The 23,527-nt window shown below is 38.5% G+C and overlaps 2 protein-coding genes across 2 annotated transcripts in view; both read left to right on the top strand.

Annotated features, from left to right (window-relative positions):
- Nucleotides 1-22,354, top strand: part of LOC107564371 (protein NLRC3-like) — a 38,030-nt gene extending 15,676 nt beyond the window's left edge. The window contains exons 5-13 of the mRNA XM_016249435.1: nucleotides 1,853-1,961; nucleotides 2,489-2,602; nucleotides 3,417-3,530; nucleotides 3,635-5,440; nucleotides 9,054-9,224; nucleotides 10,002-10,175; nucleotides 14,943-15,058; nucleotides 15,448-15,526; nucleotides 22,341-22,354. Of these exons, the coding sequence (XP_016104921.1) occupies nucleotides 1,853-1,961; nucleotides 2,489-2,602; nucleotides 3,417-3,530; nucleotides 3,635-5,440; nucleotides 9,054-9,224; nucleotides 10,002-10,175; nucleotides 14,943-15,058; nucleotides 15,448-15,500 (2,657 nt within the window). The 3' untranslated portion in view covers nucleotides 15,501-15,526; nucleotides 22,341-22,354. The remainder of the gene's footprint in view (nucleotides 1-1,852; nucleotides 1,962-2,488; nucleotides 2,603-3,416; nucleotides 3,531-3,634; nucleotides 5,441-9,053; nucleotides 9,225-10,001; nucleotides 10,176-14,942; nucleotides 15,059-15,447; nucleotides 15,527-22,340) is intronic.
- The window catches only part of LOC107564378 (coiled-coil domain-containing protein 150-like), a 17,949-nt gene continuing 12,267 nt past the window's right edge, over nucleotides 17,846-23,527 (top strand). Inside the window, exons 1-10 of the mRNA XM_016249441.1 lie at nucleotides 17,846-17,894; nucleotides 18,408-18,616; nucleotides 18,701-18,796; nucleotides 18,889-19,019; nucleotides 20,558-20,645; nucleotides 20,805-20,886; nucleotides 21,002-21,147; nucleotides 21,223-21,423; nucleotides 22,047-22,179; nucleotides 22,981-23,159. Of these exons, the coding sequence (XP_016104927.1) occupies nucleotides 17,846-17,894; nucleotides 18,408-18,616; nucleotides 18,701-18,796; nucleotides 18,889-19,019; nucleotides 20,558-20,645; nucleotides 20,805-20,886; nucleotides 21,002-21,147; nucleotides 21,223-21,423; nucleotides 22,047-22,179; nucleotides 22,981-23,159 (1,314 nt within the window). The remainder of the gene's footprint in view (nucleotides 17,895-18,407; nucleotides 18,617-18,700; nucleotides 18,797-18,888; nucleotides 19,020-20,557; nucleotides 20,646-20,804; nucleotides 20,887-21,001; nucleotides 21,148-21,222; nucleotides 21,424-22,046; nucleotides 22,180-22,980; nucleotides 23,160-23,527) is intronic.

Raw genomic sequence — 23,527 nt, 5'->3', positions numbered from 1 at the left:
AAGCAGTGATGAGACATTCACTCTTTCTTAATTGTTTTAGATTAACCCTGTATGATCCCAGACAAACTCGAGACATCTGTCAATCAACGTATACAGAAAGAACCAGCCGAAGAACAGCAGAGTCATGGTAGAAAGTTTGGAGATGGTATTAAAGTAGCTCAGTTTAAATGTATTGTATGAATTGCTTTTACTATGGAATAAAAAATACAGTGTATATTTAGATTTAGTTAAAAGTGGTTGTAAAACATCAGCTTCAGTGGCGCAGATGGTTAAGCGCTTGACATTGTCTTTATGACCCTATTGACCTGGGTTCAATCCTGCCTTTTGCCAAACTTTTTTTCTCTCCCTTTTCAAATCTCGTATCACATAGTAATGGCATTTATTTTCAATAAAAATTAAGGAAATAATCAAAAAGTTGAAAATAAAGTATCGGGTAGGGTTAGGGTATGTACTACAATACTGAAGTGCAGACAATTGCCACTATTTGCAACAAGTAGTATACTTGATAATATAAATCCTGCTATTTTAACATAGTGTAAATAGGTATTTGCATTTAGTGTAAATAGCATATTGTTAAAAATACTGCTATTTTCACTTAGTGTAAATAGAATCCATTGCTAATACGAGATTTGAAAAGGGAGAAAAAAAAAGTTTGGCAAAAGGCGGGATCGAACCCGGGTCGATCGCGTCAAAAAGCCAATGTCAAGAGCTTAACCACCTGCTCCACTGGAGCTAATATTGTTTGGCCACTTTTAACTAAATGTAAATATACACTCCGTATTTTTAATTCTTATATTTTTTATAATTTCTACCACGACTCTGCTGTTCTTCGGCTGGTTTTTCCTGTATACGTTGATTGACAGATGTCTCGTCCAGTCAGCGGTGAGTAATCCCAAACCAATGGCGCTGTCTCAAACTATACCTACCTCTTCCGGTTTGTCTGATTTGTCATTGTGTTTTCTGACTTGTTATAATGTTTTCTGAATTGTTATTTTGTTTTTTAGACTTGCATTTGCGTTTGTAATTTGTTATTTTGTTTTCAGAATTGTGATTTGTTTTGCACTTCTCAGCCACCGTATTCAGTCAGGGAATACACGTAACGTCACGTGTTTATCGCTCGAGTCACAAATAGAGAGTGAAAGTAAATGCTCAGGTGTTTCGCCATGTATGAATCGATTTACAGTACGGAATATTGAAGTGTTTTATGGGGAGCTTTATAGCTAATGAATTTACCTGTAGCTACTTGACAGTTGAGTGCTCAGATCTCCTGACGCTTTACTGGTGACTTCTGCATATGTTATTAATTTATCTATTTATTTTGTTTATTTCGTTTTTCGTGTTGTCTGTGGTGTATTTTAGCATTCTAACATAGAACTGACATTGTGTATTTGTATTTCATAGAAGCCTTTATGAAAGCTAAGCCATGAATTTACCTGAAGCTACTTATAGAAAAGGCGGAGCACGTTGTTGATATGTAATTCAATATTGATCAAGGTGAGTAGCCTAGGCCTACTTCGAGACAGGTGACTTCTGTAAACGAGAAAAACAGGATCTCAGGATCATGAGGCGTGACACTTATGTTTCTCGAACTCTGGAGCCGTTCAGCTGGATTATGTTTGTTTGTCTTTCCAGAGTCATTGGTGGAGATTCTGTTTCACCTGTTCAGCTCCATCATGGATGACACACATACATCCAGAGATGAAGATTTTTCTCCAGGATGCAGGTACTTGCAATAAACACTGCATTTCTTAACTTTTAAATGATTGAAGATGGTAAGATGTTTGATGATAAATGCTTTAAGGACCTTATAATAAAATCATCATAAAGGATTACCTTTTCTGTTGTAGTTCAGTTCATCAGAAGAGATCAGAACCAGAGCCCAGCTGTGTGTCTATGAGGAGTGACAGGTCTATAGATAATGTAATAGATTTTAAGAGTGGAGGAACACAGACTGATCTCGGGTAAATAATTTCTATGAAAAATATGATTATAGTATTGCATTTTATTTTCTCAGAATAGTATCAATATTCTGTAATATTTTCTACAAGATGAGACATTATTGTTGTACAAGGTTTATAGTTAACCCGTATCTGATATTTTAACAAATACAGTGTTCCACGCACTTTGTAGGTGACCAAATACTTATTTTACCGAGGAATTTACCAATTAATTCTTTAAAAATCCTACAATGTGATTTTCTGGATTTTTTTTCTCATTTTGTCTCTCATAGTTGAGGTATACCTATGATGAAAATTACAGGCCTCTCTCATCTTTTTAAGTGGGAGAACTTGCACAATTGGTGGCTGACTAAATACTTTTTTGCCCCACTGTATGTACACATCTGTGAAAGCACTCAGTTCAATTTAAAAAAATTTATGAACAGTGTCAATTTAAAAAATCAAAAAATGTTTTTTTTAAAGATACATATGTGATTTTTTTTTAAAATACAGTAATTCAAATCATTAACCTTAATCTCTCTTTGTTATAGTTCAGTTCATCAGAAGAGATCAGAACCAGAGCCCAGCTGTGTGTCTATGAGGAGTGACTGCTCTATAGATAATGTAATAGATTTTAAGAGTGGAGATACACAGACCGATCTCAGGTATAACATTTCTACAAATACATGATTATATATGGCAATTTTATTATCAAAATAATATCAGTAAGATGTGGTGGGTTATTGTTGTATATATAGTTATTTTTATCTTATATTTTAACATACAGTGCTTAACAAATTTATTAGGCCACCTGTCATAAAGAGAAAACACAAATATATTAGAAATCTGTCATAAAACTTATTTAAAACTAAAAATTGTATTGTCATTTATTAGGCAAATAACAAATTGAAACAACTAAATAGTCTTTATTCACACATAATAACAAAAAAAATTGTTTATTTTTTTGTATGGCCTCCTTTTGCCTTGATAACAGCTTGCATTCTTGCTGGCATTGTTTTGATGTACTTTTCCACAGTTTCTGTTGTTATTGACTTCCAAATAGTTTCTAGCTGTTCCCAAAGACTTGCTTTTGATTAAACTTTTGTGGGAACTCTCTTTTAATCCATTAAATCCCAACAATAATTATATTTTTGCATTAGAAACACTGCTGTCATTAAAGAGCTTACACATACCGGTGTGGATTAACCATTACAGTAACAAAAAATTATTTTGGTAATCACCAATACTTTTGGGCAGTTGTGACATAAACAATACATTGGGTGGTGGTCTTATAAATTTGTTAAGCATTGTGTGAGACACATCTGTGAAAGCACTCAGTTCAATATACACATTCTTGTAGTAATATAGTGTAAATGAAATAATCATAAAGTGCTCTTTAAAGTGTTTTTAATGATAAATGAATATTTAATTTTTTTAATACAGTAATTGAGTATTTATTTTCATCTCTCTCTGTTATAGTTTAGTCCATCAGAAAAGATCAGAACCAGAGCCCAGCTGTGTATCTATGAAGAGTGACGAGTCTATGGGTCATCAAATACATTTTAAAAGTGGAGATACACAGACTGATCTCAGGTATAACATTTCTGAAAAATATACTGTATGATTTGATTATGATACAGAATACAAACATTGTGCTTAGTATGTTATGTAATAATGTGGTATTTAAATTTTTCTAGCCATGAAGTCCTCAACACATTTAGATCAAATCTGATGAAGAAGTTTGAGTGTCTGTATGAGGGAACAGCAAAGCAGGGAAACCCAACACTCCTGAATGAGATCTACACAGAGCTCTACATCACAGAGAGTGAGAGTGGAGAGATCAGTAATGAGCACGAGGTGAGACAGATTGAGACACAATCCAGGAGAGCAGCAACAGAGGACACACCGATCAAATGCAGTGACATCTTTAGAGCTTTACCTGGACAAGACAAACCCATCAGTACTGTGCTGACAAAGGGAGTCGCTGGCATTGGAAAAACAGTCTCTGTGCAGAAGTTCATCCTGGACTGGGCTGAAGAGAAAGAGAATCAGGACGTCCAGCTCATATTTCCTCTTCCTTTCAGAGAGCTCAATCTGATGAAGGACAAAACACTCAGTCTTTCAGATCTTCTTCAGGTCTTTTTCCCTGAAACAAAAGAAATGAAAATATACAGTGAAAGATATAAAGTGTTGTTCATCTTTGATGGTCTGGACGAGTGTCGTCTGTCTCTGGATTTTCAGAGCGATGTGAGGTTGTGTGATGTAAGTGAATCAGCCTCAGTGGACGTGCTGCTGACGAACCTCATTGTGGGGAATCTGCTTCCCTCTGCTCTCATCTGGATCACCTCCAGACCAGCAGCAGCTGATCTCGTCCCCTCTGAGTGTGTCCATCGAGTGACAGAGGTACGAGGCTTCAATGAGCCACAGAAGGAGGAATACTTCAGGAAGAGAATCAGTGATCAGAGATTTGCTAAAAAAATCATCAAACACCTGAAGTCATCAAGGAGCCTCTTCATCATGTGCCACATCCCAGTGTTCTGCTGGATCTCAGCCGCTGTTCTAGAGAAGATGTTGAGTCGAGCAGAGAGTGGAGAGATTCCCAAGACTCTCACTCAAATGTACACACACTTCCTGATCCTTCAGACCAACATCAAACATGAGAAGGACTATGAGAAGAACGTGACAGATGAAGACATGATCCTCAAACTGGGGAAACTGGCTTTTCAGCAGCTTGTGAAAGGCAATGTGATCTTCTATGAGGAAGACCTGAGAGAGTGTGGCATTGATGTGACAGAAGCATCAGTGTACTCAGGATTGTGCACTCAGATCTTCAGAGAGGAGTTTGGCTTGTATCAGGGGAAAGTCTTCTGCTTTGTTCATCTGAGCATTCAGGAACATCTAGCAGCTCTATATGTGCACCTCTCCTGTACAAACCACAACAGAAATGTGTTTGACCAAATCAACAAACTGAGTTTGCGGTCTAAAGTTAGGGACTTGTTTCGACAAAATTCATCAGATGTTTCATTATTTGCTCTGCATCAGAGAGCTGTGAATGAGGCTCTACAGAGTAAAAATGGACATCTGGATCTTTTCCTGCGGTTTCTTCTGGGTCTGTCACTAAAGTCTCATCAGATTCTCCTACAAGGACTAATGAAACAGAAAAGAAGCAGCTCTGATAGCAATGAGAAAACAGTTGAGTACATCAAGAAGAAGATCAGGACCATTGACTCTCCAGAGAAATCCATCAATCTGTTCCACTGTCTGAATGAACTGGGTGATCATTCACTAGTGGAGGAAATACAACAGTATCTGAAATCTGGAAGAATAGCTGAAGCCAAACTCTCTTCATCTCAGTGGTCAGCTGTAGTTTTTGTGTTGTTGACATCTGAGAAGAAGCTGGACGAGTTTGATATTAATACATTTGTTGGAGGAAACAATAAAAACAAAAAGCTGGAAGTTTTTCAGAAGCTGCTGCCTGTGATTAAAGAATCCAGATCAGTTCAGTAAGTATCACTGAGAACAATCACTTCACTGCTAAAACATTAAGAAAATTACAGTTAAAAGTTCATAAACCTTCAGTGCTGCAGATATTGTCCAGAGTTTAGTGGTTAGTATTTTTTTGTTTTCTATACAGTGACACTGTATGGTTTCTTCAGATGTTCAGGGTCAGAGAAGTCACATATTAATTAATATATCAGGTTTCCATTAAATGTTCTTGCAGAAATAGAAGGAATTTAACCCTCTGGAGTCAGTGGAGGCACCGGCACCAGGGCTCCAGACTGCGACTAAAACAGTCGCATTTGCAAACAAAAATATTGATTTGCAAGTGAAGTTTTTGCTGAGGTTGCCACTGGCAACTAGAGAAATTGACATTTAAAAATTTAGCATGTAATGACTTTTTTTCTGATTGTTTTGCAATCACATCTTTTGTTATGTTGACGTAATAAACTGAGACGATGGGCCTCAGTTTTAGTGGAAAAAAGACTTTCAAACAGTCCTCATCTCTGCCGAACAGCAGCGCTGACGGCACACCTGCTGAAATCAGCTCCAGTTGTGGCGGCATGAGAGAGATCAAAAATGACGGAGACGCATGAAGTAAAAGTGCAGATAAGCAGTGACTATTTTGTGTGCAACTTAAACAAACTACAACAGGTAAACCTGTCAGCTGTGTAGACATTAACAATATATCGTTAACAATTCGTTCATAATCGATACTATGGCTTCTTGTTATCAAGATCTTTATTCTAAATGCTGTGTTCTGTTAATGCGTGAACAATAGGTTACTATTCGTAATGCCGTGCAGCAAGCGTTCTCTTGCAGCAAGCGGGGCAAATTTGGTGGATCTCTCCACTCGATGTTTCAGAGAACTGGGGTTACAAACAGTAACCTATTGCCATAAGAATGCATTACCAGCCATAAGAGAAATGACATGTCGCTCCTCCTTTTATCCTTCCGGAGCTCCTCCGTGGGACTCGAGACCGGTGAGTGGTGCAGGTGTCGCTCATCATCATTTACTCCACTGGCCTCGTTCCGCTCCCACGGTTCTCGGCGCTGCCCCACTTGTCACATAGCCCCCTCGCAGACCGGGGGGTACCCACGAGACTGCGCTCTTCTCCCCCCGAGGACCCCGTCACGGCGGCCGCAGCACCTGGGGGTAAGGACAGACGAGGCGAGAGAAAAGGAGACGGAAGGATGAGGAGAGACAGAGACGAGAGGGGAGAGAGAAGAAAAAGAAAAAAAAACTCGGTCCGGTTCCCGGACACACGGTTACAAACAGTAACCTATTGCCATAAGAATGCATTACCAGCCATAAGAGAAATGACATGTCGCTCCTCCTTTTATCCTTCCGGAGCTCCTCCGTGGGACTCGAGACCGGTGAGTGGTGCAGGTGTCGCTCATCATCATTTACTCCACTGGCCTCGTTCCGCTCCCACGGTTCTCGGCGCTGCCCCACTTGTCACATAGCCCCCTCGCAGACCGGGGGGTACCCACGAGACTGCGCTCTTCTCCCCCCGAGGACCCCGTCACGGCGGCCGCAGCACCTGGGGGTAAGGACAGACGAGGCGAGAGAAAAGGAGACGGAAGGATGAGGAGAGACAGAGACGAGAGGGGAGAGAGAAGAAAAAGAAAAAAAAACTCGGTCCGGTTCCCGGACACACTGCCGCTTGGTCCTCAACCAGCTGAGAGGCTCTCACTCGTGGTGCCATGCGATGGTACTGGACATCTTTGGTGGACGGCCTGATGCTCCCCCGCCTCCTGGCGGACGGCGATGGCTCCTCCTGTTGAGGGCAGCCGGCAGCATGTCCCCCGTTCCCTGCTCCTCCCCAATCATGGTGGACGGCAGCCACCCCTCCTCGACCCAGAAGCGTGGCAGCGAGCCCTCCATCCCACCTCGTCTTCCATCGCTCCAGCACCACCGCCTCGGGCAGCCTCCGGCAGTCTCCGCTTCTTCCTGCTGCCCGATCTCCTCAGCACCGCGATCCCCTTCAGCAGCGAGGGCTCTCTGGCAGCGTGTCCCTCCTACCTCCCGGGTTTCGGCACCAATGTAAAAAAGTTCGTAGATCGGGAAGAAGGTGGCGGGAACCGGCGAACATTTAAACACAAAACTTTAATAAACAAATGAACACCCACAAAGCTAAAGTAAAAGCGGCAGCCCCTCTCGGACGACATAAAGACAACATAAATTCCAGGCCTTGTGCTATCTCGTCTTGCACTGTCGTCGCTCCTCCTTTTATCCTTCTAGAGCTCCTCCGTGGGACTCGAGACCGGTGAGTGGCGCAGGTGTTGCTCATCATCATTTACTCCACCGGCCGCACTCCGCTCCCACGACTCTCGGCCCTGCCCCACTCGTCATAATGCGCTATATTGCATATTCATATTTTTATTTAACCTGTTGACATAAGAAAGAAGGAGCTAAAGGTAAAATTCAACACCTCTTATATAATTGCATGTTACTAATAAAGAAAAACAGACTGGATGTGTGCAGGACATATGACAACATTTATAGGATGCATTGAGGAGGAGCCCAAACTACCCTCAATAACCAAGTGATGCTGAAATAATTATGATCCGTGATATTGGCACAGATTCTGTGTAATAATCAATTCTTTGAGACTATATAGTTCTAAATTTGGAAAAGACATTTAGTTCCCAATTTAAGTGAACCTTAGTTCCCAGGACATCTACAATATGGATTAAAATGCTGATAAAGACAAGAAAAGATGAGACATAAACACATGACAGTATGACTGAAATGTTAAAGTGTTAAAAAAATAATAATAATAGACGTTTATTCTGTGGCACCTAAAAAAAATAATTTGGCGCCTATTGTTTCTTATAGGAGCCAATGGCTCCTTAATTAATTTTTTTGTCTGGAGCCCTGGGCACAGTTGTGTGCATTTTTTCCAGCAGAAGAAAGAACTCGGTCATTAAAATGCTCAGTCATTTTTGGTCATACAGATCAAAGTAATATGCCATTCAAAACTCTAAAGGGGCTCCTTGTATGTGTGCACACTCACAATAGCATCAAAACCTTCTTGTAAAATAAAGAAAACAAACAAGATGTGCTTTCTGCCATCTCAGACTGCAGAGAACCTCACAGGCATGATAAATATGTCCATAGAAAGCTTGAAATATCTACTTGTAAATGAACCAATTCAAATGGAAAACAAATATTCTCTAATTATGTAATCCATATGAAAACAATGAGAGGTGCAGTCATTCTCGTCTGAGCTCATTATCTGTAATGTGGTCATAGCCACGTGCAGTGCTGACTATTTATAACGGTAATCATCCATGTGAGTTGCATGAACATGTAAATGCCCCCATCACCTCAATAAAACAAAGCATCAAGATTCATCACATAAAAATACCATCTTATTTTCTGTTTTGAGTGGAAAATATTAGTATTAATGATAGCTAATGTTAATAGTATAGCTGTTCCTGATATATACACATGCTCACAGTTGTTTGCTTTTTTTTTTTTATTACAGGGAACACATTGTAACTTGGCTTCACCGCCACAACCGCGGTGTCCTAGTCAGAGACAGCCACTGTGGTGTTTGGAGTTATTTTAAGTTCATAGTGTTTACAACTATAATTTTCATCTTTCTACAGGTTAAGTGATTGTGGTCTCACAGATGAAGGTTGTGCTGCTCTGGCTTCAGCTCTGAGATCAAACCCCTCACACCTGAGACAACTCAATCTGTCTGGGAATGAAATGGGAAATTCAGTGAATCTGCTCTCTGTTGTACTGGAGGATCCTCACTGTAAACTGGAGATACTGCAGTAAGATCATATATGACTCTCACACATAAAACACAATGTAAAGTATATCTGAAGAGTTCAGCCTCTTTCTGCTGCTGTGAGTTCAGCTGATTGAGCTGTAAATGATTGAACACATGAGCTGCTCTTCAGTAACAGAATACTGCAGGACTGAGAGTCACACTGAAACACAATCAACATTTCAGTCTCTAGACTTTAAAAGACTTGAGCTCAAAACAGTCAGAACTGACTCTTAAGAAATAAAGAACATGTTGGATTCATTCTTACTGTTCATCATCATTATCCTTCTGCAGTGACTGTTTTTGAAATATCGTAACATAGTAAATCTTAGCCATGTAATGAATAGTATCACTATAAAACAGATTTTGCATCAAAATATTGCTTTTAAAAATATTTATCCTGCTTGAATTAGACTATTTTATGATCTTATTTTGTGCAGTCGTGGCCTAATGGTTAGAGAGTTGGACTTGTAACCCAAAGGTTATTGTAGATGGGGGGAGTGAATTTACAGCACTCTCTTCCACCCTCAATACCACGACTGAGGTGAGACCCTTGAGCAAGGCACAGAACCCCCAACTGCTCCCCGGCAGCCACAAAAAAAAAAGGCTGCCCACCTGTTCCGGGTGTGTGTTCACAGTGTGTGTGTGTGTGTGTGTGTCTTCACATAGGATAAATGCAGAGCATTTGTATGGGACACACATCATGTCACTTTCACTTTCTCTTTCACTTGACTGGTCTAATCTGAAAGAGTGAAGACTCTTGTGTCATTGTTCTCTGCAGGTTAAATGTCTGTGGTCTCACAGATGAAGGTTGTGCTACTCTGGCTTCAGCTCTGAGATCAAACCCTTCACACCTGAGAGATCTGAATCTGTCTGGGAATAAAATAGGAGACTCGGGCGTGAATCTTCTCTGTTCTGCACTTGAAGATCCTCACTGTGAACTGGAGATACTTGGGTAAGATCATCTCTTTAATGGTCACACATGTCCTCAGTAAGACATGAAGACTAAAATCCACAGTGTACGCTGATATTTTAAACCAATGTTGTGCTTACTTTAATTATTTTCTAACTCCAGTATAAGTAACCTCAAATTTGTTAAAAGGTATGGTCACACATGTCCTCAGTAAGACATGAAGACTAAAATCCACAGTGTACGCTGATATTTTAAACCAATGTTGTGCTTTAATTATTTTCTAACTCCAGTATAAGTAACCTCAAATTTGTTAAAGGGGTCATATGATGCAATTTCAAGTTTTCCTGTCTCTTTGGAGTGTTACAAGCTCTTGGTGCATAAAGAAGATCTGTAAAGTTGCAAAGACTAAAGTCTCAAATCCAAAGAGATATTCTTTATAAAAGTTAAGAGTCAACCACGCCTACCTAAAATGGCTCGTTTTAACACGCCCCCACATATCTACCTCACTATGTGGAAATATTAGCATAATGCCGCCCAAATGTGCACGCAAAGAAAGAAGGCGTGGTTTCAGTAACCGCAGTTAGTGTTGATGCAGCATGTCAGGGAGACGCTGTGTGTTTCAGTGTGAAAGCAAAAGCACTTTATTTGGCCTTCCAGAAGTAGATGCAATTAGGAATCATTGGTTAAGATTTATTTACAACAGAACAGCACAACCCAGATGTTCGAATTTGTGCAACGCATTTTATGGACAACAGTTTTTTAAACCTAGAAGAGTACAAGGCTGACTGTGCACAAAGATCACAAATGTTCATAAATGCGGGGTTTTGCACAGTGCAGAGTAAGGCGTCGTGTGTGTGTGTGTGTGTGAGGGGAACAGGGTCACATCACAGAAGAGTGAACTGCCTGTCAGAAATCATAGCACGTCAGCTGTCTTAACCGCGGCTTGTGTACTGCATCATCACTGTGTCTGTCACGCGACTCTGTTGCCCTTTCGGGCTTGAACTGATGGTAAAACTAACGACATTATTAACTGTCTTGATATTTACTTTGAAAGCTGAAGCAGCGATTATGGTAAGGGGCGTTACATATCCGACACGTGCTTGTGGTGTTCGGCCAATCACAATGCACTGGGTCAGCTGGCCAATCAGAGCAGACTGCGCTTGTCGGAAGGAGGGACTTTGTAGAAAACGAAGCGTTTGAGAGAGGCGGGGCATAGAGGACCTACAATAATGTACAGTATTTGAAAAATAATGTGTTTTTTGAACATTAAAGCATGTCAACATATTCTGTTACACCAAATACACAAAATAATGATCTTTAAAATAGCATCATATGACCCCTTTAATATGTAACATCTTATTGTTTGAAGATACTCAAAAAAAATTAACCTCCATGTTCAGATGACAATAAAGTGTAAAATAGTGATCCAGGGCCTCTGCACCCTACTGCAGAGGATGACTCACTCAGAGATTGAGTTCAACAATCTAAATGTGTTGGTTTAGCTCTCTTAACAAACAAAGTTGATTAAGTAACACTCTTAAATATATGAGCCAAACACTGTATGGAAACACATATATGCAGTTTCCTTTTCCTCTTAAATCCTTAGCAAAGCATTAAGAAGGAAAGTAGAGCAAAGTGAAATACAAACACCAAAGACCAAAAAGCTGGAGGTATATGGGTGATGATCTGGAGGAAATTAAGCTCATTAACATTTGCCATTTGTTGCATCCAGTGGGGACATAATTACGGATTATAATGACTTGTACTGTCTTTTTACGCGTTGCGTTGCATCGTGCCACGTAAACATAAAACCATGTCTGCATTTGTGATCGGAGAAACTACAAACAACAAGCGCTACTCTACACTGCTCAAAATTCACGTTTGAATCATCAGTGGCAAATTCTTTAAATATGAAAACGTGCTTACAGTCTGTGAGTCAGAACAGCCGGCATTGTAGTCTACTCTCCCAGGATCAGGAAACAGCCCTCCATAAAATGTGCAGCACACATCTGAATATTTGGGTTGAACTGTTCTGGAACAGTGTTGTAAATACAACTTAATCACTGGTTTCTAGTCGTGTCCTCTTTTGGAAGGCCAAACAAAGTAGTTTCGCTTTCACAAGGAAACACACGGCAGGCTTGAGAACGGCGCGGCCGGTGGATGCAACGAAGGAGCGGCCGGTGGGCTTGCGGCAACCACATGTGACGACGGGCTGGACTTCGTCCACGGTGAAAGCCGATCCGGTGATCCACAGCGCGAAGTTGATGTATTTCCTCAGCGACCAGCACAGATCAGCTCTAGGCATGACAAAGCGGATATCGTCCTCTTTTGGAAGACCAAACAAAGTAGTTTCACTTTCACAACGAAACACACAGTGTCTTCACGACATGGCGGCAGCAACAATACTACAGTGAGAATAAAAGTTACGCCTTCTTTCTTTGCGTGAACATTTGGGCGGCGTTATGCAAATCTTCCCACATCATGATGTAGACATGTGGGGGCGTGTTTGAACGAGCCGTTTTAGGTAGACGTGGTTGACTCTTAACTTTTATAAAGAATATCTCTTTGAATTTGAGACGTTAGTCTTTGTAACATTACAGATCTTCTTTATGCACCAAGAGCTTGTAACACTCCAAAGAGAAAGGAACCATTTAAATTGCATCATATGACCCCTTTAAGCACTGTATATAGCTACATAGTTTTGTGATGATTTGAACCAAAAATAAAACTTACAAACTCACTCGTTTACCCCTCTCTTGATTGCCAACGGCTGCAAAGTACAATGGGAAAGCGCAAGGCTGATGCTCCGTTGCGGATTCACACATCCATGAGTGAGGCAGTTTCACTTCAGTTGAAGAGACACGAGTTGCGCGCCATCTGCACAGCATGCTCAGTAATATATGGGCGTCGAAATGAAAACACACGGGTTCACGCAGTATGTCTGAATCCGGCAACAGATCGCGCATCCGCTGAATCATGCAGGAGAAAATAAAAAAAATTCAACAAAACATGCAGGGAACTTAGTATGTTCTGATGAAAGTGTATATAGGTCATGGCTAGATAGACATTTGATAATGCATCGCTTGTCTTACCGGAGAAAATTTATTTGCGCTGTGCCCCCTTGGACATGGTGCTTCTGGACACTTGCCCAATTGCCCATATGGTTAATCTGCCTATGGTAATGGTGAACATGTGGGACCTATGAAGCAAATGTCCTCCTGTAGGTGCAAGTGACTCTTTCTCTGTCTCTTTCTCTGTTCTGTCCAAGTTGGACTATTGCAATGCTCTCTTGGCAGGTCTTCCAGCCACTTCTATCAAACCTCTACAGCTAATCCAGAATGCGGCTGCAAGATTAGTCTTTAACGAGCCGAAAAGAGTGCATGTCACACTTCTGTTCATCAATTTGCACTGGCTACCATTAGCTACTCACATAAAATGCAAGGCATTGATGTTTGCCTGCAAAACAACCACTGGCTCTGCACCCCTTTACCTAAATTCACTACTTCAGACTTATTTTACCTCCAGGAGCTTGCATTCTACAAGTGAATGGCGCATTTTAGTGTCACCCAAAAAAGGCACAAAATCACTTTCACAGAATTATACCTTAACTGTTCCCTGCTGGTGGAATGACCTGCCCAACTCAATCCGAGCAGCTGAGTCCTTAACCATCTTCAAGAAACTGCTAAAAACACATCTCTTCCATCTACACTTGACCCTCTAACTCTAGCACTCTATTCTATTTTATCTGCTTGTTTTCTTTTTTTTTTATAAAAAAAAAACTTGTCCCTCTAATACTTGCACTCTACTCTATTTTTATTCTAACTACCTGTTTTCTTTTTAATTAAAAAAAAGACCCTCTAACACTAGCGTTCTCTTTTCTTTTTCTATTCTGTCTACTTGTTTTCTTTTTATTTATTATTTAAAAAAAACTTGCTACGTGTACTGCGTTAGACTAACCAAGACTTGTCATAGCACTTACATATTATTGGTCTTTTGTTGGTTTTGATTGCTTCTATTGTCCTCATTTGTAATGCTGGGTACACACTAAAATATTTTTTAAATCTTATATGATTTTCAAAATGTGAGAGACCACAAACATGAGGAACACCGAACACCCCAAACAAAATCGTTTTGCTCCTATAGTATGTGGTGTGCCACGATGTGACAAAGACAGCACACCACACACCAACAGATTTTCAACCAGAGTCCCGACTGTGAACACGGGAATTCTCTCGAGACTTGAGAATAAACATGTCGAATGATTGGCAGGAAGAAATTGCGATGATAGTGTTTGGAATGATTTTGACAAAAAATTCATAGAAAAGGGTTTGGGTGAAGTCGTGGAGATGACGGGAAGCTGATCCTCCATCTCTGCTGTCCAAATCCATTTAACTTTGTGCTGTGGCATGACTGCATTTGCTATGTTTCCGTCTTCTGTCAGCTAGCTTTCTGAGTGGATATTGTTTCGTTTCACGTGATGATCTCCAGATCGTATGTGCGTTTGTCCTCGGGGTTCCCACCACACATCAGAATGTGCTGAATATTTACGATTTGTGATCGGGGCGCCTCCGACGTTCTTCTGAGCAGATTCAGTCACTCTTAACACACCTCACACCACAGGAAAATCTGATAAGATAATCTTTAGAACCACCAAGATAATCGGGACATTACCTAGGATTGTCGGAAGGGGAGAAATCTGCCCAAAATGAGCCCGATTATCTTATGGTGTGTACCCAGCATAAGTCGCTTTGGATAAAAGCGTCTTCTAAATGTAAGTGTAAATTCACATTGTGTCATTGTTCTCTTCAGGTTGTGTTATTGTAGCATCACAGATGAAGGTTGTGCTGCTCTGGCTTCAGCTCTGAGATCAAACCCCTCACACCTAAGAGATCTGGATCTGTCTGGAAATAAACTAGAACAATCAGGTGTGAAGTTGCTCTCTGATCTGAAGGATGATTCGCATTATAAACTGGAGACATTATACTATTGTGAGTGTATTTTTTAAGCTTTTACAATCACCCAAGTTTAGTGACAGGCCTTACATTTGTGTGATTGGAGAATATAAGATGACAATTCAACTCAGTCTCTGTACTTTAAACAAGAAAAAAGTTTAATTCTGTGATGTGACTAATCTATGAATTTTAATGAATAGATTTATGAATATATGAATATCTGTATGTAAGTGATAGAGAGTTGTTAATCATTTACTGTATTAATTCATATCTCAGGTTTTTTCTGAAATTGATCTGCTGATGTGATGTGACGGCAGTAATGTCTCATACTCATATGTGTCTGTCTGTGTGTTTTATTGTAGGACTCTCAGTATTTAGACGTCAGTCCAGTTTCCTCAGGATCAGCCGATGGTGAATAAGGAGCCGCTACAGAGACACACAGTCACATAATCAACAGAGACCGAAGACACAGAGACACAGGGTTCACATCACATTCTTGTTTTTCCTGTTCTTTTGAATTACTGATGTCATCAGATTTACACTATGATTTACTATAGGACCTGAATTTAATGTATAATTTAAGGCTCAATTTTGTATTTGATGGCCCATGAATGGGTGTTTAAAAGCAATGTCAGCAATTTGGGATTGTTTTGAATTTTCCAGATATTGATTACAATGTAGATGATGGTACTGTAAAATCGAATATATACTGCAAGGAAGTGACAAAAGTAAAAAAAAATGTAATCAACAAGCCATAGACAGTGTATATAAGAGATGTATTGTGCAATACAGACAGTTTATTTATTATAATTGGTGAATTAGATCCATTTATCAGTGTAGCACTTTTTTACATATTTACTTTTAATATAAATTTAGGAGAAGGTGACACGTTTTGTTTACGAGAGCATAAAGAGTTTGACTTCTGAAGAGAAATCAATATTTAGAAATAATATGAATTTAGAAAATGTTTTACAAGTTGTACTTTGAGAAGAGAGAGGTGCTTTAATTATTATTACTATTATTATTAAATATACCTAACAGCACAGAGCAACAAAGATAACGCAAATGATTTCACTGAACATTTATTTATAACATTTTATTATTTACTTTTTTAACATATGTTGATCTGTCAAAATGATCTATTAAAGTGGACAGATGGCTGAACAATTTTCAGTTTTGGTTGAATACAAAAGTGGAGTCTTTGCATCCATCCTGTTGTTTTCTTCACTTTTCTGAGACAATAAAGTTATTAAAGTATAATAAACGATTACAGTTTTTTTGTTACCAATTTTTTTTTAATGTCGGTGAAACTTAATTTCTTTTGTGTTGCGATTTCGTTTTTACAAAAATGTCCACTTGAATCAAATCATTGCTTACTGCAAGTTTCACTCCACATAATATATCTATTTGGAATAACTGCTCTATCTTATTTAGAATTAAATAACTTTTTTAGAGATTGGACGGAGAATAGAAGACCCCACATTTCACAGAACACACCTTTTGGCTCATAGTTTTGTGTACTTTCGCTGTCCTTTTGGATTTTGGAACAAAGCGTTCCAGAATTTTATTTTGTAAATGTATTATATTTGAGACTGATCTGGCTCCATATTCCAGCTTCAGAGCACGAGGTGTTGAATCACCGAAAAAGCTGATTTGTGTGAAGGTAAAACAGTGTAAAAGCATGTAACACATAAACCAAAAATGAACAAAGCTTAATTTGTTTGTAGTCATAATTAGATCATATTATTGAATGAATACAAATATTATAATAAAAAGGCCACAGAAAAAAAATAAGCATGTCAAAATTATCCACAAATAGGGAGTTTTAATATGTTTTCTGAGTGTAAATCTAGTCTAATTAAAAATTATATATGTAGCCTTTGACAGTGACAGATACCGTTAAGACAGTGAAAAACAAGACATGTGTCCTGTCATGAACACTTAATAACTGTGGAACACACAACACTATTTATGCACTCGTACACTTATTTATCTAACACTCATACTCAGTCTACACCTTTTATTTTCACAAAAATATACCTGTACATACAAAACTGTCTATTGTAATATACCTGCACATACAATTTTTTATTCCTTATTTACTTGTTCTATTATTATTTTTTTTATTATTATCTGTGTTTTTTGTTCTGTCACTGTCATTCTGTTACACTGTGGAAGCTTCTGTCACGGAAACTAATTCCTCGTATGTGTAAACATACCTGGCAATAAAGCTGATTCTGATTCTGATTCTGATTCTGAATTTAAATATGCTTCCGTCAGACTCTTATTTTGAAATGAACCTCAGGAGTACCGAGCGTCACCCGGAAACACTCAGAGCAGTCGGTGCTCATGCTTTACACTGACGTTATATATACCGTTAAGACAGTGAAAAACAAGACATGTGTCCTGTCATGAACACTTAATAACTGTGGAACACACAACACTATTTATGCACTCGTACACTTATTTATCTAACACTCATACTCAGTCTACACCTTTTATTTTCACAAAAATATACCTGTACATACAAAACTGTCTATTGTAATATACCTGCACATACAATTTTTTATTCCTTATTTACTTGTTCTATTATTATTTTTTTTATTATTATCTGTGTTTTTTGTTCTGTCACTGTCATTCTGTTGCACTGTGGAAGCTTCTGTCACGGAAACTAATTCCTCGTATGTGTAAACACACCTGACAATAAAGCTGATTCTGATTCTGAATTTAAATATGCTTCCGTCAGACTCTTATTTTGAAATGAACCTCAGGAGTACCGAGCGTCACCCGGAAACACTCAGAGCAGTCGGTGCTCATGCTTTACACTGACGTTATAATGCAATTTGTGTCGCTACAAACTATTTAATTACGGGAATTTGGATGGATGAAATTCCCTTTACAGAGTTTTAAATGAATTGCGTGGCTTCGTAAGTTTACTTCAACTGTTTTCGACATGTTTTTCGTCTGAAAATAACAGCTGAAAAAATAATTTGCATTTTCAGTGGATTTAACGTCTAATATTAATTGTATACTAATTAAATAGATGCCACTTTATTACTTTTCTCAAAGTATTTTGTATTGGAGAGCGGTATTTGCTGATACAGTCATAAACGACCTTCTGTCATCACAAGAGTCAATCATTGGTGTTTATTTATTTATTTTTTTATAATAAATGTATGTTTTATTATTATGTGCTGTTAATATACATGCTATTATTGTAACTGATATATTGAAATTGTATTGTTAATGTTGCCATGAATATAGCCATTGTTGCTGATATGGCGTTAAAACATAAATAAATAAATGCATACGTAATCTGCAGAAAGTAAGAAGGAAGAGAGCTTAGTGACGAATCCTGCTGAGCAAGCGCTGGACGAAGAGAAAGAGAACAAGGAGAATGAGAAGAGCAGCTCAAGTCATGATGAGAGTCCAAAAAGACAGAAAGCAGCATCCGCAGGAAGCTCTGGTGCCGTGAGCGTCAGGGGTCTCGGTAATCTGGGAAACACGTGCTTCTTCAATGCAGTCATGCAGGTGCAGAATATAAAACACTTCACATGACAAACAGAAACACGCATGCATGCTCTGCTAACCCTGATGTTCTCGTCTTCCTCTCAGAATTTATCACAGACGCAGTTTTTGCGAGAATTGCCGAACCAGATCACAGATGAGAAGAGCTGCTTCACCATCACACCTGCACTGTCATCTGAGCTGGTACTGATGCTGAGCCACATTATGTTCTTCTCTGGCTCACTTTATGAATAAAGCTTCATCTAACAGGATGCTTTCACATTATGTTTTTTTAGGGACCTCTTCAGGTCCAGCTGGAAAGGCCCGGGTCGCTCACGCTGGCTATGTGTCAGTTTCTGAATGAAATCCATGAGACCAAGAAAGGTGTCGTGACCCCGAAAGAACTCTTCACACAAGTGTGTAAAAAGTAAGTAGCCAAACAAAAGTGTTCCCAGCGCAGACGCCTCATGTAATAAGAACAATGTTCTGTCCTCAAAAGATTTTATTTCATATATGTAGTCTTTTGGTTGCTAGTTTGGTCATGATGATCTTGTGAGAGACTGGATTATATATGTCTCAATCTCTTTTGACTGACTTTTCACTTTTACAGTAGATAAAATGATAGAAAGCCTCCAAAAATAATTCAAACAGATTTTACCCTACATTCAAAAGTTTGGGGTCATTAAAATTAGGTCAGTTTTATTTTTTTAAACAACTGACTACTTTTAGGGTATGTTCACACTTGTAGTTCCGGACCAAAAAGGAAAATGATGAAACATTTGGTTCTAGTCCGCTTAGCGTTCACATTGGCATATTTGACAGCGAACCTAAAGACACCGAACCTAAAGGCATAGTGAGACGTTCACAACCTGATTGGTCCGCTTGAATGACGTTTATATCGTGATGGAACTCATCAAACACCCCAAACAAAAGGTGCGTTAGACTTAAAGCGGCCTGCGGGTGTATGATATCAAAGCACCAATTAACCGATCGGTCCGACCTGCGCTGCTTTAAGTTGAACACACGTAATGCCGTCTGCTGGACTAAGCGCGCTCATTCTTGCGTGTACATATAATTTTATTTTCACCACCTGCAAACTCACAAGGAGCTCATAAAAGGCACTTTACCTCATCGTTGCTCCACGTTTGCCCTCTGCTCATTTTAGTTTGGTTACACTGCGTCATCAAATCATATCGCATAGCGTCGCATCTTGTCATTACCTCCTGTTTTTGGTTCGTTTAGAAGTATTTGGTCCGTGTTGCGTTCATATATCTTTTGAACCGCACCAGAGTTCGTTTGGAAGCGGACCGAAACCCATCTTTTTAGCAGGTCTCGGTCCGCTTGTTTGGTGCGCACCAGGGTTCGGATGGCAGCGTTCACACATGCTCAAATGAACCGCACTAACAGAGCAATCGCACCAGGGTTTGTTTCAATCGAACCAAACATGCCAAGTGTGAACGCACCCTATATATGTCTCATTCTCTTTTGACTTACTTTTCACTTTTACAGTAGATAAAATGTCAGAAAGCCTCCAAAAATAATTCAAACAAATTTTACCCTACATTCAAAAGTTTGGGGTCATTAAAATTAGGTCAGTTCTATTTTTTTGAAACAACTGACTACTTTTAGTCAGCAAAAATGCAATAACATGATCAAAAGTGACAGAAAAGTCATAAATACTGCAAACGATTTCTATTTCAAATAAATGCTGTTCTTTTGAAATTTCTTGAAAATGATCCCAAATCAGCATATTAGAATGATTTCTGAAGGATCATGTGACACTGAAGACTGGAGTAATGATACTGAAAATTCAGCTTTGCATCACAGGAATAAATTCTATTTTTGAATATATTAAAATGGAAAACAGTTCTATTAAATTGCAATAATATTTTACAATATACATGTTTTTGTCTGTGTTCTGTATATTAAATAAATGCAGTCTTTCTTGTTATCTGTTGTTCACAGAGCTCCACGATTTAAAGGCTTTCAGCAGCAGGACAGTCAGGAGCTTCTGCGGTACCTTCTGGACGGCATGAGGGCAGAAGAAGTGAAAGTATGAACCTCTAACACAGCCTTGAAGAAATGTGCATCATCTTAGCAGTGGACTCATGTCTGCTCGTTTCCTGTCATTTCATTTGACTATAAAGAATCTTTGAGACATTTTAGTGTAATTGAGTCCTCCTGCTGTTTATTTATTCCCTGTATTTTCCAGAGAGTTAATTCTGGAATTCTGGAGGCTTTGAAAAACTCTGGCAAAAGCTTCGAGGCAGAGCAGATGAAGAAGGTTATTAAAGGTACAAGTCATTATCAGATTACCAGAATGGCAAATGATATATTTTCATGTAATGTTAAAGCATGATTAAAATTATATCTATAGCTTTAAATTTTCTCTTGCATCGTTTTCACCAGAGTACGAGAAAAACGGTGCACCCAAGAACTTTGTGGACCGAGTGTTTGGTGGAGAGATGAGCAGCACAGTGATGTGTAAAGAGTGCAGAACTGTGTCTCTGGTGACAGAGATGTTTCTGGATCTTTCTCTTCCTGTAGCTGATGAGGTGAGCTTCATATAGCCGCTTTATCCCTCATGTGAATATTCTGGGAAAGTGAACTGATTTGAGTGTTTCCTCCAGGCCTACAGGAAGAAGAATCAGAAGAAGGCCACCCAGTATCGCAGCAGCGTCAGTGAGGATGGAGACCGAGAAAACACAGCATCTCTGGCCAATGGGAATGAAGACATGCCTACAGGAACAGGAAGCAAGTACCAGCAGAAGAAAGCAAAAAAACAGGCCAAGAAACAAGCCAAGGTAAAGACACACACACTTTGTAATTACGTCTGTTATAATTAGTGAAACTCATATATATATTGACCAGGCTGTTTAATATGGCCATTTAGTGTTAACAGCTTTTTGTGTGAATTGAGTATATATTGTTTAAAATAAATGTTAATTTAATTCCAAATCTAGTATGTATATATCACAATTATATGAGCCAGAATTAAATAGCAAAAAGTTTATTATTTAGCTGATGAACAGACATTTTAGCTCCGAATCTTAATTTTTTTGAGAATTTTGAGTAAATATTATGTAAAATAATGTTCTTTAAATCTCATTGAAATCTATTATGTATATATTGCCTTTATATAGCCATTTATTAATAATTGCTTTGGCCGATTAATGCACATTTTAGCCTCAACTGTTCTTATTTTTTAGTGAATTTTGAGGAAAATATGTTAAATAAATGCTCACTTCATTAAATTCTATTATGTATATATCACCATTATATAAGCTAGAATTAAATAGGTAAATATTACTATTTATTATTAATTGCCGTTTCAAACTCTAATGACACCCTGCCTGAATTTTCTGAATTTTCATAATTAAGTTTTTTATTTTTTGTCCCAAATTGTTTTCCACATATCATGTTCCAGTAACATCATTTTCAAAATATAAAGTAGAATTCCGATGATGTGAGATACAGCTATGAAACGCTGGTCGCACGAGTGTGCAGATTAGAAAGTGTTTTGCACGCTCTGAAACTCACCACCTTCTGTCTGGAGACGGACAGAGAACTCAATCCATCCCACAAGGGTCAGTTTTCAGTGTGTGAATCTAAAAGTGAATTATGCATTACAACAGCATGAAAAATGGATATTTGAGATACATTACATTGAAGTGAAAGTGACGTGACATGTGGCCAAGTATGGTGACCCATACTCTGCATTTAACCCATCCAAAGTGCACACACACAGCAGTGAACACACACACACACAGGGTTATGAGTCCAACTCTCTAACCATTAGGCCACGACTTCCCTAAATCGTGGGATTTAGGCCACATTTAGGCCATTAGGCCACGATTTCCCTAAACCTAAAATTAACAGTGTTATTAAATTATTTGTGTTTTTAAAGATTGACTTTAGATGAGCATTAAATGAAATTGATATACACATAATTCATAGTGTAAACATTTTGGGGTCAAATATGGCAGAGACATGACTTTACAGTCTTGAGATTCACTCATTTATTTAGAAAATGTAAAACCAAACTGATTTATTTTCAGAACTGTATATTGATTTTATATTGCAATAAATACCTGTAATAATAATTGTGAGCAAAACCTAACAAAATCTTCTAAAACTTACATTTTATACTGTAAAAACAGTATAAAATAGTCATTTTTTAACATTATAAAAATGCAGAAAGATTTCTGCTAAGGTTTCTATAAGATTATTATATTTATAATTAGCTGTATATGAAAACAATAAAAGTCTATGCAGTGTCCCATTTACATAACTAAGTAAAGGTGTGTGTGTAAGAGATTTTCACATGAATTTTGTCAGCGTGCGTCTGTGGGAGCAGTTTCCAGTTTGTAATGTCCCTCTGTGTGTAGCGCGTCTGCAGGAGCGATTAGCCGCGCTGCAGGAGCAGCATGAGGAGGAGCAGTGCTCTTCACGGCGGGAGGTGCTGCAGTTACAGGATGAGCTGCAGCAGGCCTGTGAGCAGAGACAGGAGGCGCAGCGGGAGGTGCTCAGACTCATGGAGGCGCTGGAGAACATCACCCCCGCTAAAGTAAAAGAGCTCATGGACTCATATTAATTAAGAGATTACATGCAATATTTGTGCTTTTAATATTTATTGGATATTTATAAGGATTATTAAATTAACTGCAAAAAAATCCAAAGATAATAATAAAAAAAAAATCACCATTAGTTTTTCAGGTGAAATGGTAACTAGTATTTATTTATAAATAAATAAATAAAAACATTAAACATGCATTTTTAGCAGTGTTTTTTAGTATCATGTATATGCTATTGTAGTTTTATTAATTAATTTAATATATAAATTATTATTTTATATTTGCAATTTTTATTTTAGATGAATTTTTAGTAATTCTGTTCTGTGCATTTTTTATATATATTTTAATATTAGTTTTTTTT

The sequence above is a fragment of the Sinocyclocheilus grahami genome, unplaced genomic scaffold, assembly GCF_001515645.1.
Source record: "Sinocyclocheilus grahami isolate Dianchi unplaced genomic scaffold, SAMN03320097.WGS_v1.1 scaffold927.1, whole genome shotgun sequence".
NCBI classification, from domain to species: domain Eukaryota; kingdom Metazoa; phylum Chordata; class Actinopteri; order Cypriniformes; family Cyprinidae; genus Sinocyclocheilus; species Sinocyclocheilus grahami.
Note: the sequence above shows the minus strand (reverse complement) of the source record. Positions and strands in the feature narration are given on the sequence as shown.